This window comes from Pristiophorus japonicus, chromosome 21 (genome assembly GCF_044704955.1).
Source record: "Pristiophorus japonicus isolate sPriJap1 chromosome 21, sPriJap1.hap1, whole genome shotgun sequence".
Classification (NCBI taxonomy): Eukaryota; Metazoa; Chordata; class Chondrichthyes; family Pristiophoridae; genus Pristiophorus; species Pristiophorus japonicus.
Window position 1 is genome coordinate 16880435 of NC_091997.1, and position 15874 is coordinate 16896308.

Consider the following 15874-nt stretch of genomic DNA (forward strand, 5'->3'; position numbering starts at 1 on the left):
CTCCAATGGGACCGGACTGTGTGTGTGTGAACCGGGAACCAAGAATGGGACCGGACTGTGCGTGTGAAGCAGGGACCGAGAATGGGACCGGACAGCCTTCGGGCGGGGTTGGAGGTAAGTTGCTGCTATGTGTTTTCAATTCTTTCACTGTGTCCGGGCATCTGCTGCGCCGCTTTCCTTACCTGCGTCGATTTCCTTAACTCTAGGGAAGGTTTTTCAGGACAGGCCACATACGCTGGCCTAATCAGAACAGGAGTAACTTTCAGCTGGCCAAACTTCCCTAAATGGCCAGGAATGGCATAGGTGGCTGGTTACGGCCCCTTTGGTTGAAAAAAAACTGACTTAAAAAATTCATAACGAACTGAGTTACGCTGGTGCAAATTGATTGGGGAAACTGGGGATTTTTAAGTTAGGCCAGAAAAAGCAGCCTGCTCCAAAAAAAACGGCACAAATACTGAGGAAAGTTGAGCCTCATGACTTTAAAATGGGGACTGAACTATGTCCAATTATGCCCTGCCCACTAACCCCATTGAGTTTAATTCATGAAACATTTCTGCTATCACATCTTACGCTTGTGAAGGTCGTACCTCAGTAAAATGACCTTGTCAGATAATGTTCCGATTAGAATGTCAGGGTATTCATTCTTATCGACATCAAGCCCTCCACTGATCGAGTAGCCAAATGTCGCGATACTACTAGTTCCACCCAGGCTTGTTCCAGAGATGATCTAGAAAATTAAAATGAACAAAGGATTTATGGTTACAGTGCAGCATTGTAATTTGAAAGATTAGTTCTGATATATTTTCACCCCACAAGTGAAAACGACTTCATCCATCATGCCTTAATTTTGAATATACTGCCTAAAATTCCATGATGAGGCAAATTGTGGCTTTTGCGAGTCACATAGCCTTTGCTTGCCCCATACATTCTAATGTGTTTATATTCATTTGGCACAAGGCTCATGGTCAATAGAAAAAGGAAACTGGGTTGGATTTGAACCCAAATGACGAAAGGGAACTACTGACACACCCAATTCTCCCGAAAACAAGCTGCTTTACTTAAAGGGGCATATTATTGCCTTCGTGACAAGGTGTTTAGTAAATGGTTATCTCCTTTGGTTTGATGAGGAGCTAGATAGGGCAGGTTTGAATTTTTGATTTGTCATGAAGCCACACAGAAGGGATGCAGTGATGAATTTTGATGCAACGTACGGCATGGTAGCATAGTGGTTATGTTACTGGACTAATAATCCAGAGGCCTGGACTAATGATCCGAAGACGTGAGTTTAAATCCCACCACGGCATCTAGGGAAATTTAAATTCAGTTGATTAAATAAATCTGGAATTTAAAAAAAAAGCTAACATCAGTAATGGTGACCATAAAACCACCAGATTGTTGTAAAATCCCATCTGGTTCACTAATGTCCTTTAGGGAAGGAAATCTGCCGTCCTTATCTGGCCTATGTGTGACTCCAGACCCACAGCAATATGGTTGACTCTTAACTGCCCTCTGCGGTTCAAGGCGGCGGCTCACCACCATCTTCTCATGGGCAATTAGGAATGGGCAATAAATGCCAGCGACGCCCACATCCCTTGAACGAATAAAAAAAAAAATCAGCACCATGTTTTGTGCGTGTGAACTAAAACAGGTTTTGCCAAACATTTGTTCCTGATGATGCAGCTCCTTGAAGTGCTGAGTTTGGCAACTGCCTGAGCCATCATGTCTGCTTACAAAAATAAAAATTGCTTAATGAAATGCATCCTTGAAGACGGAAGTATTTCTGTGGAAACATCATCACAGTTTGTGTTGCAGCAGATCCAGAACCCGCCACAGGCTGAAAATTTACAGATGGCCAACCCAGCAACTGTGGGATTGAATTTTCAGAGCAGTGTATTCGTGTCCATTCTGGAACCAAGGGATTGAAATCAATCCTCCACTTAATTTTTTTTTGGGGGGGGGGGGCGGGTGCGCGGCCCCTTCAAAATACCGCGCATGTGCAGTTTTACCTATTTAAAAGCTGGTCTGCTGGCTGCTGCGTGGGAGATGCTGAGAACTGCACGGCTGCAAACATCGATTGAAATCCCTTGCTGAATTTCCCACATTACAACAGTGACGACACTTCAGAAGTACTTCATTGGCTGTAAAGCACTTTGGGATGCTATAGAAATGCTTTCTCTCTTTAGTCAACGGGGTTCACTATCCATACCATTCCCTTCTGAGGGCATTGACCTCTTGTTGGGTTATGCTCTCACTGGCAGCTAGACCAAGAGGAGGTTTAATCGAGGTTGTGAAGGATTTTGATCAGGTGGAGAGAGAAAGACTATTTCCCTCTGGATTTTGAAAGAGCAGCATGAGATCAATATAAAATAGTCACTAAGGGAATGAGGAGAGAGGTTAGGAGAAATGTCCTTCTGCAGAGAGTTCAAAAGGGCCCCCCCCACACAAACAAAATCCATCAGGGAACCAGATGCTTTGGGCAAATACTCAGACACAGTGCCCAAACAGCCGAAGATCACTGGAACCATATACTAGGGCGAATCTTAACTTTCAATGCAGTCAGTAAGCGGACAGGTACAGATCAGGCGCCCGTTACACACCCCGCCTGATTTTCCTTTCCATTGATTTCAGTGAACACCGGCAAAAAAAGATCAAATCAACCCTTCAAAATACTTCAATGAAACTTTTCCTTCCGTTCACTTTCGTACAGTCCCCAGCGCTCAACATTTCCGGCTGGTGCCATCGACAGCAACACATAAAGATACAAGGTGCCATTGTGCACAGGTGGCACCATTGACACAACTGCAAGTCAATAAACATTAATGATTCTTCTGAATAAATCCCCCTTCTGATTGGATTCACCGTCTGGTTCAGAATAAATCCCTGGTTTAAATGTAAGTGAACTTGATTATGAACCCAACGATAGGCACCGCAGGAAGATCTGGGCGAGGTAACAAAGTGAGCCACGGGCCATTGAACCTCTTCCCAGTGCAGGTCTCCACCTTCGGGAGGGGAAGAGAAGCAACATTTTTCTTTTAAAAAGAAATCAAAAAAGAATTTCTGATGGCGAGATTATGCAGCTGCAGAAGGGACTTTAAACCAGAGGGCCAAGGGCTCTGTGGTTGATCAACTTCCTGTGTGTGTGAGAGAGTCCAGAGACACCACTGTGTCAGCAGAACTAAAACTAAAATTAAACAAATCACGAACATGAGCCAGGCAAAGACATTCAGTCTGTGACATCCTCATGTTCTTAATAATTTCCTTCAAAGAGAACTCCAAACAACTGGCATCTGGACAAAGAAACCACACATCTAGCAAGATCTGAGGGGCTTAGACTCAGCCAGGCTTTCAACAAAGCTTCTCAATGCTGCAGTGATCCAATGTCTCGATTGTAGGAATGGAGGATTTCATTGTCTGGAAATCCGGTTCTATTTACTAAATCACACAACTTTCCCAGAGTTTCCTGGCTGTGTGGAACTTGCGGCCAGATTCACGTTCGAGTCAGCCTCGGTCAATCAATCAGACGCAGGTATCAAGGATCGGAATGGCGGCTTGTGAAAAAACAAGCCAAAATGGAATCACGGTGCAATAGGGTGCTTGGCTCAAGCACAGAGAGCTTGAATTTCTGTCCCAATTCCTGGCTCTCAACAGGAGGAAGCTAGCAGTTGTGGAGAATGCTGGGGTAAAGCATACACTGCAGCAACAAAGCACGCGAGGGTGAGGGAGGGGCGGGGGAAAGCTGATCCGACTAGCTCTACCCTGTAGGAATCTCTCCCGTTAACCGATCACAGATAGACTTGGTCGTTCAGTAGGAGGGCACTTCTCCCTCACTTATGGGCCTGCGGCAGACCTGCTGGTCCATATATCTAGGCCTCAATTTACAGCCAGCACTTCGGATTTGTTGCTGAAGCTGGCGTTTGGGGAGCAGAGAATTTAAAAAAAAATGTTTAAAATAGGAAACAAAACCCTGATTTTTTTTTCAAATAGTCATGGGTCTGAAGCAAGTCATAGAAAGAAATAATTTGCTTTTATAAAACACCTTTCATGATGTCCCAAACCTCTTCACAGTCAATTAAATACTTCAGTCATTGTTATAAAGTAGGGCAACACAACACTCTGGTGGTTTTTAGGGACCTTGCTGTGCACAATGAGATAAATGACCAATTAAATGGTTTCTGGTGGTGTTGGTTGAGAGATAAATGTGGGATAGGACATCGGGACAATCATCTGCTCTTTCTTGGATAATGGGATTTTTTATGTCCACCCGAGAAGGTAAATAGGCCTCAGTTTAACGTCACATCTGAAAGACGGCACTTCCGACAGGGCAGCACTCCCTCAGTAACCGCATTGAAGCATCAGTCTAAATGATATGCTCCAGTCTCTAGAGTGGGATTTGAACCCATGATGTTACTGAATCAGATGTAAGTGTGTTACCACTGAGCCGAGGCTGACACCAGGATTATGTCTCTTGACAAGAAATTAATAAGTATTAGCCTAGATTATAACCTTATTTGCTGAGGGAGAAAAATAGGCGGTGCAGAGATTTCATGGGGAAAGTAGTATATGCAGTTTCACTCCCGTATCATCAGTTCTCTTTGGTATCTACCTAGCAGGTGTCAGCTGTGGCTCAGTGTGTAGCACTCTCGCCTCTGAGTCAGAGGCTTGAACACAAAAATCTAGGCTGACACTTCAGTGCAGTGCTGAGGGAGTGCTGCAATGTCAGAGGTGGCGTCTTTCAGATGAGACATCAAACTGAGGCCCCGTCTGCTCTCTCAGTTGGACGTAAAAAATCCCATGGCACTATTTCGAAGAAGAGTAGGAGAGTTATCCTCAGTGTCCTGGCCAATATTTATCCCTCAATCAACATCACAAAAACAGATTATCTGGTCATTATCACATTGCTGTTTGTGGAGCTCCACTGGGCAGGCCACATTGTTCGCATGCCAGACACGAGACTCCCAAAGCAAGCGCTCTACTCGGAGCTCCTTCATGGCAAACGAGTCAAAGGTGGGCAGCGGAAACGTTACAAGGACACCCTCAGAGTCTCCCTGATAAAGTGCAACATCCTCACTGAAACCTGGGAGACCCTGGCCAAAGACCGCCCTAAGTGGAGGAAGATCATTCGGGAGGACGCTGAGCACCTCGAGTCTCATCGGCGAGAGCATGCAGAAATCAAGCGCAGGCAGCGGAAAGAGCGTGCGGCAAACCAGTCCCACCCACCCCTTCCCTCAATGACTATATGCCCCACCTGTGACAGAGACTGTGGTTCTCGTATTGGACTGTACAGTCTAAGAACTCATGTTAAGAATGGAAGCAAGTCTTCCTTGATTCCGAGGGACTGCCTATGATGATGATGATGGATTGTGGAACTAGCTGTGTGCAAATTGGCTGCCGTGTTTCCCATATTATAACAGTGACTACAACTTCAAAAAGTACTTCATTGTTTGTAAAGCGCTTTGCGACGTCCAGTGGTCGTGAAAAGCACTATATAAATACAAGTCTTTCATTCTAGCAAATTGCCAGTAATTTGTGTTCGTCCAATACTGATTTGTAACCAGCAGGTGGTGCTGTTGGGCTATCTAAATCACTGGGAATGGGTCAGTGTTCTTTGTAGGCATCTCACATATTCTCCTGGAAGAGCACAACTGGAATGGAACAGTTCAGCAGGATACTGAAATCAAGCATCACAGGTCTCTTTAACAGTGCCAGAGATTCAAATTGGGCAGAGGCATCTGATGTCAGGGGTTGGATCGGCAGCAGAAACTCACTGTGTAGCCTCACACATGAAGAATGGGCACTTTAGCAAGGTACTGGAGGGTACCCATGGAACTATACGACAGGAGATGACGGTGGAGGAAACTGGTGGGAAACGGTTAACCTATTTTTCCTCATTCATATATAAACTAAGAATGGTAATTTTAAGATACAGGAATGTGATTAGTAACAATGTACTTGTGCCAGATATTTATAGTAATTCTCATGTAATTTGAGAAGCAGTAACAGCAGCCCTGGGACACACAGCTTTGTGATTATAGAAATGCTGGAAGTGTTTAATTGATCTAATAATTGACATTGGGGTCTGAATTTGCCAATTTTGAGTGCAGTGTAAATGTTGTGAGACTGAAATGGCGATTAAATCAGTGCTTCTCCACTCCATGGCATTGGTCACCAAAATCAGTTTTAGGTTCTTACTGGACACTGCAGGGATGAACTCAGATGGATCGAAAGGCCTTCCTGATCACTGGTTATCTTGTGATCCGCTGGTGTCTTTCTTCAGTAAAACCCTACATTCCCATTTCTAGTCTGTGAAAACTTGCAGCTCAGCTCACAGTGTGACAAGGAATGTACATTTATATTCCACTTTACCACATCACAGAATGATCCCAAAGCACGTCACATACAATGATCTGTTGAGTACAATCATTGTTGTCATGTAGGCAAACCATATGGAACACTTAGCCACAAGTTAATCAAAAAATGACATTGGTGGTATTTTTGCAAACCCCCTTCCTTCTAGACATGATCCAGCACTCCAAGCCTAAACACTGTTACATAATCAGAAGAAACTTCTTTACCCAGAGAGTGGTGTGAATGTGGAACTTGCTACCACAGGGAGTAGTTGAGGCGAATAGTAGAGGGGCGGTTAGACAGCATATGAGGGAGAAGGGAATAGAGGGTTATGCGGATATAATTAGATGAGGAAAGACGGGAGGAGGCTCGAGTGGAGCATAAAGGCCGGCATGGACTGGTTGGGCCGAATGGCCTGTTTCTATGCTATATAGGCTATATCATTTTCACAGTTCCCAATAAACCATACCTGGCTTGGGTCAGGATCCAGTCCATTCTTACTGCCGTGGTAAATAAAAACTTTGCCTAAACCATCGTAAGGAGCTCCAATAGCGACATCTGTGGAAAGAAAACAAAGGGTGTTTGAACGACCCTTTAACCTGCAGTCAGTACAGAATCACACCTCCGAGATGGGAACATTCGCACAAATACATATGACCATTAACCAGCTCAGGGCTGCCTGGCACTTTAAAGATTGCAAGAGTTTGAAGACATTTCTTTTTCTCCCCCATTGTGCTAATTATCCTCAGAAGATTATATTTATGAACATCTCATCCAGATGGATGGAGCAAGGCAATTCATTTATGATGGCTGAGCAAGTCAAATTCAAATTTTATTACATGCGATTACAGGAATTTTACCATGGTTATGGGGATTATATTCCGTGATTCCTCCATTTTTCTGTTAAATTAATGCAAATCGTTGGTCTTCAGAAAGGCTGATTAAAGGATTGAGATAGATTTTGAAATAGATTTATAGATCTGAATTGTTTTCTGACTGTGTAAAAATGCAATGGTTCAGCTAGTTAAGACAGTAACAGAGCCATATAGGCCATAAAGGTCTTGGGTTCAGTCTCTGGCCTCTGTTGAGTAAGTTGATCTCAGCAAGAGCAACACTAAAAACTCTACAATTGGTTTCGGTGACCCTGCATTAAGATTGTGGGAATTACCCAGGTATATCCTGGATACACAGATATCCTGCTCTTGATCACTATTCAAACAACGCATCACCACCCTACTCCGCGAATATTCAGTCTCCAGAGAATATAACCGCTACACCAGCAAAGACCTGCCGATCCAGGCCGACTTGAACAACCTACAATCAACCCATCTCAAATCTAGAAGGCCATTATGGACTGTCACCAAAGCCCTTCAGCGATCTCCCCTCAGCCTTGATAACCGATGGCTAACGAGTTGTGACACACGGAATGGATTCCTTATGGAGGACCCCACAGTGCAACCTGAAGGATCAATTCTTCCTCGCAAACACTGGACAAACATCAACCGCCTCAGAACTGGTCATGATACTCCCACCTTCTCCATAGATGGAAGATTAAATCATCCCCATCATGTGACTGTGGAGCTCCTAATCAGACCCTGGAGCACACCATTGAGCACTGCCCTCACAATTTGCATTAACAATTTAGATTTTGGAATCAAAAACACAATTTCTAAATTTGCGGATGACACCAAATTGGGGGCAATAGTCAATACTGAGGAGGACGGCAACAAATTACAGGAGGACATTAATAAACTTGCAGAATGGGCATATAATTGGTAAATGAAGTTCAACATAGATAAATGTGAGGTATTATATTTTGGTAGGAAGAATGGGGGGGGGTCACTTATTACTTGGAGGGCGGGGAAGAGGAACAAAGGGATCTCGGAGTACAAATACACAAATCACTGAAGGTTACGACACAGGTAAGCAAGACATAAAAAAAGCAAACCAAGCACTAGGGTTTATTTCTAGAGGTATAGACTTGAAAAGTAGGGAAGTTATGCTAAACCTGTATCAAACCTTTGCTTAAACCACATTTATAAGTACTGCGTACAGTTCTGGTCACCATATTATAAAAACGATATAGTGGCACTGACGAGGGTGCAGAGAAGATTTACAAGGATGATACCAGAAATGTGAGGGAATACATATCAGGAAAGGATGAACAGGCTGGGTCTCTTTTCTCTTGAAAAAAGGCTGAGGGGTGGCCTAATAGAGGTCTTTAAAATTATGAAAGGTTTTGATAGAGTGGATACAAAGCAAATGTTTCCACTTGTGGGGAAGAGCATAACTAGAGGCCATTAATATAAGATAGTCACCAAGAAATCCAATAGGGAATTCAGAAGAAACTTTTTTACCCAAAGAGTGGTGAGAATGTGGAACTTGAAACCACAGGGAGTGGTTGAAGCGAATAATATAGATGCAATTAAGGGGAGGCAAGACAAGCATATGAGGGAGATGGGAATAGACGGTTATGCTGATAGATAGATTTAGATGAAGAAAGACTGGAGGAGGCTCAAGTGGAACATAAACGCCGGCATGGACTGATTGAGCTGAATGGCTTGTTTCTGTGTTGGAATTCCTATGAAATTCGCAGGCAGCCTACAAGATAGCCTTGCTGTTACACAGAATGCTTTGGCCTGGATATCGGACTTAGATATTGACATTTGATTTCCTTTGCTACTACCGTACGAAAGAAGACTGTCCAATGGCCCCTGATCAAAGTGAAAATGTGTGGATGTCAGGGTGAGGACAACAGCAGAATTGGGCTCAGCTGTGATGCCTCCTGCTCCCATCAGTTGAATAGCTTACTGATGCAGTACGCACTGTGCAGCTTCACACACGAAGAATGGCAACTGAGGAGAGAGATTGGAGGGTGCCTGCAGAACCATGCTCCACCAAGGAGTCAACATCTTCAGATGAGAATGGAGGGAAGAAAAGTGGTAGAGAATACAGAAGCAAGCCTATTTTCTGTACTTACACGAGCGCTAAATTATGATAAATTACTGAGCTACTAAACAAAATGTCAAATAATATTTCTCGGGAGCTAGTGCAATGTCCCTGTCAAAACCGCCTTGAATCCTCGTTCAGCTGCCATAGAAGAGCCCACAACGTAAACCTGTTCATAATTTGGTACTAAACCAGCAATCTCACTGAGAAAAACCACAGGGCATTGAACTACTCTTCTGAGGTTGGGCCTAACTAAGCCATCATTCAGGACATTGTAGGATATTTATTCTGTCGGTAGCTGTGCTGCAAGTTATTATGCTAGCAGTCTTTATGATGACAGGAGTACCCCACCCCTCTCCTCCCGATAATTACTCCATGACCTTTTTAGTATTAAGACAGAGTGGGTGGAGGGAAGCCCCTTAAGCTAGGAATGACTAATTATTCATTAGGTCCAACTCTTGTCTTAATGGCTCAGAACATGGTTCAATGTAACAATGAGCCAAAACATGATTATAAATCATAATAGATAAAGAAAACAAAGTGTTGACAACAGGCAGATGGAAGGTAAATGGGTTTCCTGGCAGATCTCAATATTCCTCCCGGTTTCATGCAAGAGATCCCTTCTAGTAGGAAACATAAATAAATAAGCAGCCAAGTAACCTTGATCTGCAGCAGACGGAAATCTCTGGTATATTTCAACTGCTCCGAGTGGAAATCTTTGGCTTTGAAGCAAGCCATCGAATCCTTCTCACCAATGCTGTTCCACAACATCACATATCCAGAGAGGAATTGCTTTGACCTCCACTCATTCCAGTCAATGACTTCCTTCCTGTTGCAGTTGTACTGAGATCTGACGCTGTATACCAGCCAAATGCGTGAATCCACACGGTTGGATTGTGCAGAGTTGACTGGGTGACACCACACAGGGCAGCTCCCTGCAGATATCCACCAACAACATTCTTCAAGTAACTGCAACAGCGAGCAGGTGGAATGGCTCAGAAGCAGCATCGGGGAAGGTGGTGCAGATATTGGTCTGGAAAGCAGAGTTCATGAGTCCTCTGCCAAGTCGTCGTGGCATCAAGCTGGCAGCATGGTGGCATGCAGCACCGCTGCTCAGAGCTACGGAGTGAGGACCAGTAGAAGTCCGAGTCAGATTTGGCCAAGCTCCCGACAGGAACTGTGTCCAAGGACGGACCTGCCTGCAGACACGAGGCAACCTCACAATGCCAGTCTGTGCCATTTGCTGGTGGGGACTGTCTCATCATCAAAGGCAGTCCCTCGAAGCGAGGATGACTTGCTTCCACACCAAAAAGGGATGAGTTCACAAGTGTTTCAATGAAGGACCTAATATTCCAGGTCCCGAACTACATCCTGAAGGGTGAGAGATGCCTGTGCGTGGATTTTTTTTTAACATGTGGTGGCCAGTGCACCCCAGCCACCACACGCCACACGAGCTTGACAGAGCTAGGTCTTGGTCCAGTGGCAAGGATTACCCAAGACGACTGGAGACCAGCTTTGCTGCATGGATCTAGTGCGCGCACATATCGCAGTGTGGGCTGGCCCGTGCTGCCCCTGGGCCCTCGCCTCTTCTGAGCCCCGAAGTCACGACTCTCCTGGGCTCCGGTCACTTCCTTCTACAATCTATTGCTGCTCCTTCGCCCCTCCTGCTGTGCCTGCCCGCACTGCAATCAGTGACCTGACTTCGCAGCTGTTGCCCTCCTGCAGCAGCACGCGCTGCTCCCTGCAGTGGTATGCTGCCGCATGTTGCTCCCTCCAATGGCCCCGGCCTGCTGACGGTCTTGCCGGACGGGACCGCGCCGATTTCTGTGCCGGGCCACCGCACTGACTATCTACAGGTGCATTGGTGGGGGAGATGGCATCCAAGTGCAGTAACAGTAGCAGAGGTGGTTTGGGAACAGAGACTAAAGATAGCGGAATAAATTGCACCAACGGCAACATTTAAAACGTTGCACCTATTTGAGATTTTGGAGATCAGGGGCTGGAATTACTACCTACGAAAAATTGAGGCATTTACGTTTCACTCCAGAATTCAGGACCCACCAGGAAAAGTTCTAGAACACCTAGCTTTGAAAGATGTGATGGTTAGTAAGTCAGCAGACAGTAATGCAATCATCACTCAAAGGAACATTCAGACATCTGAATTGTTACAACAGAGCGAGGGGATTTGAGTACAGGGGCAGGGAGGTGTTGCTACAATTGTACAGGGCCTTGGTGAGGCCACACCTGGAGTATTGTGTACAGTTTTGGTCTCCTAACCTGAGGAAGGACATTCTTGCTATTGAGGGAGTGCAGCGAAGGTTCACCAGACTGATTCCTGGGATGGCGGGACTGACCTATCAAGAAAGACTGGATCAACTGGGCTTGTATTCACTGGAGTTCAGAAGAATGAGAGAGAACCTCATAGAAACGTTTAAAATTCTGACGGGGTTAGACAGGTTAGATGCAGGAAGAATGTTCCCAATGTTGGGGAAGTCCAGAACCAGGGGACACAGTCTAAGGATAAGGGGGAAGCCATTTAGGACCGAGATGAGGAGGAATTTCTTCACCCAGAGAGTGGTGAACCTGTGGAATTCTCTACCACAGAAAGTTGTTGAGGCCAATTCACTAAATATATTCAAAAAGGAGTTAGATGAAGTCCTTACTACTAGGGGAATCAAGGGGTATGGTGAGAAAGCAGGAGTGGGATACTGAAGTTGCATGTTCAGCCATGAACTCATTAAATGGCGGTGCAGGCTCGAAGGGCCGAATGGCCTACTCCTGCACCTATTTTCTATGTTTCTATTAATGATGGAGAAACTCAGACTTCCTCCTGCTCTTCATTGAAAGAGGAATTTCACCCCACCAGATGTTGAGCCAAATCAACCTCCAAAGCTCAGTATGACCCACACCAGTGGAGGGCACATTGCTTTGGAAAAGCTGTTGCAGGAACCATGGGGAGCAATACAGTGTCTTAACACTTTAATGACACCGATTTAGAAATGAAATGCACAGCAACACCTTGAAACGTTTAAAGTGACAATGTTCTGAACAGCTCCCCCTCTCCTTCAATAGACAATGGGCGCATTCAGCTGTGCGCTGCCTGGGTGAAAGATCACCAGTCCCCGCAGCAGACAGTAATGCAATCATCACTCAAAGGAACATTCAGACATCTGAATTGTTACAACAGAGCGAGAAATTACAACCACGGCTCTCAGGCTGTTTAACTGTAGTGAACGGCATCTGTGTATTAAGCACACCTGTGAACACAAGTGGCAGTTTGTGAATTCACTGCCATCTTTTGATCATTGCCTAATATTAACGGTCTGGATTTTAAGTAAATACAAAACCGTTTAGAGTCTTACAATGCAGCAATGTTGGGCTTGCCAATCTGGGTTTGTAGGTTATTCGCTTTAAGATTGAATCTTGCTGCAAATGCGCTCACAATATTGGGGGAAGCTTTCCACTGTGTGTCTACTGTAGCAAAATTGAAAATCCGTTTATAAAGACTTGTTTACTGGGGTTGTTGGCTCTCATTGGATGTATTCCTGGAGGTGTGATCATGTCACATCTGACCACGTGACTTCCAATCACATGACACTTGTCCACAAGTTTGCTAATGTTATTCCATTTACCTTAGAACGGTTGTTTTTTTTTGAGCTGTTTATGGTTTTGTGCCAGCAGTTGATCACAAAATCATAGAATGGCCTATTGTGCTGTAACCATTCGGCCCGTCAAGCCCGTGCCGGCTCTCTGCAAGAGCACCTCAGCTCGTCCCACTCCCCCGGCCTTTCCCCGTAGCCCTGCAATTTTTTTTTCTTTAGATACTTATCCAACTCCCTTTTGAAAGCCACAATTGAATCTGCCTCCCCCACCCCTTCAGGCAGCGCATTCCAGATCATAACCACTCGCTGCGTAAAAAAGTATTTCCTCGTGTCGCCTTTGGTTCCTCTGCCAATCACCTTAAATTTGTGTCCTCTGGTTCTCGACTCTTCCGCCTTTGGGAACGGTTTCTCTCTATCCACTCTGTCTAGACCTCTGTCTAGATGCATGAAAAGTTCAGAGAAGCAGAAGGTCGCCAATGAGCAGGCAAAGAAAGTGCACAGGTTCAAGTCACAAGCACAAAGACCTACTTTTTTCCCGGTTGCCAGCAGCATTTCTGCAATGACTTTAAGGACATTTAAATTGAAAGATATTACACAGGTAAACAAATGTCATGCTGACAATAACACCAATGATCGAACATCGAGCCAGAGTCATTTGAGGGTCAAATAAATGTGTTTACATGCGTTTGGTCTAACTTCAGTGTTGTAATCTGTTCATAGAAACTAGTATGATTAGATTTTATACTGATTAATTAAAAAAAGCACTAACCCCTCATGAAGAGCAGAATTGTATACGTTATTTTAACATTTTCAAGTCCTCCTGTTGCCCTCGAGACTCATGCATTCATCCCGGCGCTGGGACAGGAAAGGCAACCCCTCTTGCTGTCCCCTTGTGCTTTCCTTGTTCCGTGAGGCTGGTGGCGTGGGCACATGTAGGTCAGCACGAGGCAGCAGCAGGTTTTCTGAAAGAAGTGCCTTTTTGTTTTATGGGGACTTCTTTACCCAGCATCCATAGCAACAGAGAAACCGCTGTATCCCTGGGGTTGAAGGCCGTACATGTACATTTGGTGAGATGCTGAACGCACACATCCCAAGAAGGAAGCGGACTGCGAGGGGAGAATTGCTGATCCTGACTCGGTTTAACGGAGTGAACGTTCCAGCTGCAGCAGCGGATGTCACCAGGCAAGTTTTGCTGACTTTGACAGTTTCTCGCAGCAATGTCCAGGAGATCGCGCCTCAATTCCAGGAGACTCCTGGACAATCCGGGAGGGATGTGGCAACCCCAACGTTTGCAACTTTCCTACATCTCATGTATGGAGGATATTTTCAACCACTGTTACTAGTTCCCAATTTTCTTGGACAAAACCGAAAGCACTTTTATTGCCTCACATTGTTCAGTTTTGACACTTGAATAATCTAATCCTACTGTAATAACATTGTATTGTCACCAGGAACCCTGTAAAGTGTTCTAATGGTCTGTAAAATGTTGTATTTTATACACTTAAAATGTGAAAAACACCCAGCATTTATATATTGATCCGAAATATACTCCAAAATATCCCTGTTGAGAGTATTTTAAGTTGTACAATACTAGAGTGATGTGCTAGTGAAATAACTGACATGGTGAATTAAGAGCATCAGGCATATTTTTCTCTCGTGTTTTGGTACCAATATGCCAAGTGTCAACACCGAACATCATAGTTATGTCCCAGTTTCCACACTCTATTCACTCTGCCCTCCTGTGTAAAACCCCCTCCTCCAATCCTTCATACAGAGTTGAACTTCTCAGTCCTACATTCTGGAACCCTCTCCATTGACCCCTCTCGCTTGATACTTACATAGGAAGTACAGGACCCAAAAATATTCTGTGGTCTATCTGGCTGATCACAAAAACTACCAGCTTAATTGGACAATCCCTCAAATGTCAATCCAGTTCTTGCTTACATTGTTCCTCACTGTCTTCCTCCACTCCTCCCTGGGCACTCCATTCCACACATACACTTAGCTCCATTTAGCTGCTGATTAAATAGCTAAATCTGAACTGCCTGTGCACTTTCCCCTTTCAACCATGTTTTCCACGTCAAAGGCACTATATAAATGCAAGTTGTTGCTTTTGATTAGGCTAGGACTCCCATTTGTACACGGGTGGATTACCCAAATTCTCCATTTCTATGGGATTCAGAAAGGACCCCCATTTAAAGCAGCTGTTGAAGTTACAGCCTGCAGATGTTCATTTTATGCAGTATGTGCTTCACAGACCTGGCTATTCTGTATTCTGAAAGGGAGGAGAGAAATAAGGGAAAAAAGGAAAAAGGAAAAAGGAGAAAGGAGAAGTCTGAGTAGGGGCTAGAGACACAAGCGAAAGCAAAGAATAATTGTAAGAAGATATTAAAAGAAAAGCAAGGTTGCTGCAAAAAGAAAACACAGGAAGGGAAGAGGAAGGAAATATAATAAGCTCAAAGCAAACAGCATGGAGAGAAAATACAAAAGCAACAGTGAGAGGGTTCAGCATGTTGATGGATGCAAATGAGTGCTTCAGGTACAAGGCCAATGGGGCCACCATAGAAATCTCCCTCAGAACTACAGACCATCAATAAAGTACAGAGTGAGTCAGAACAATGGAGATGCATCACCACAAAGATTAAAGCCCTCACTTCCTGCTGATGGCACCCGCATCGAACGACCCAGTAATAGGTCTTAATCTAATGGGAGAGCTTCCACTTCTTGAAAAAGGGCCTGGTGCGGATAAAATTGTCCAAAAATACAGACTTTCTGAATCAACTTAAACTAGTCAGAAATCGAAGTGGTGTCGTCAGAACGCTTGTAATGTTGATGAGTGAAGGAGCGCAGACAGACGTTCTCATGCTCCCTTTACACAGCTGAATCAAGAGAGGGCTCATTCATTTGGGGGATCTGTGAATGCAACATGCTGAGAATACAGGGAGATGGGATTGAAAACAGCTGTGGTGCAGTGCCCT

General features: G+C 44.6%; 1 protein-coding gene across 1 annotated transcript in view; it reads right to left on the bottom strand.

Moving 5' to 3' along the window:
* itga3b (integrin, alpha 3b) overlaps positions 1–15874 on the bottom strand; it is a 185904-nt gene that overhangs the window by 53973 nt on the left and 116057 nt on the right. The window contains exons 8-9 of the mRNA XM_070864442.1: positions 6815–6903; positions 588–727 (exon numbers count right to left, since the gene is read on the bottom strand). Coding sequence (XP_070720543.1) covers positions 588–727; positions 6815–6903 — 229 coding nt within the window. The remainder of the gene's footprint in view (positions 1–587; positions 728–6814; positions 6904–15874) is intronic.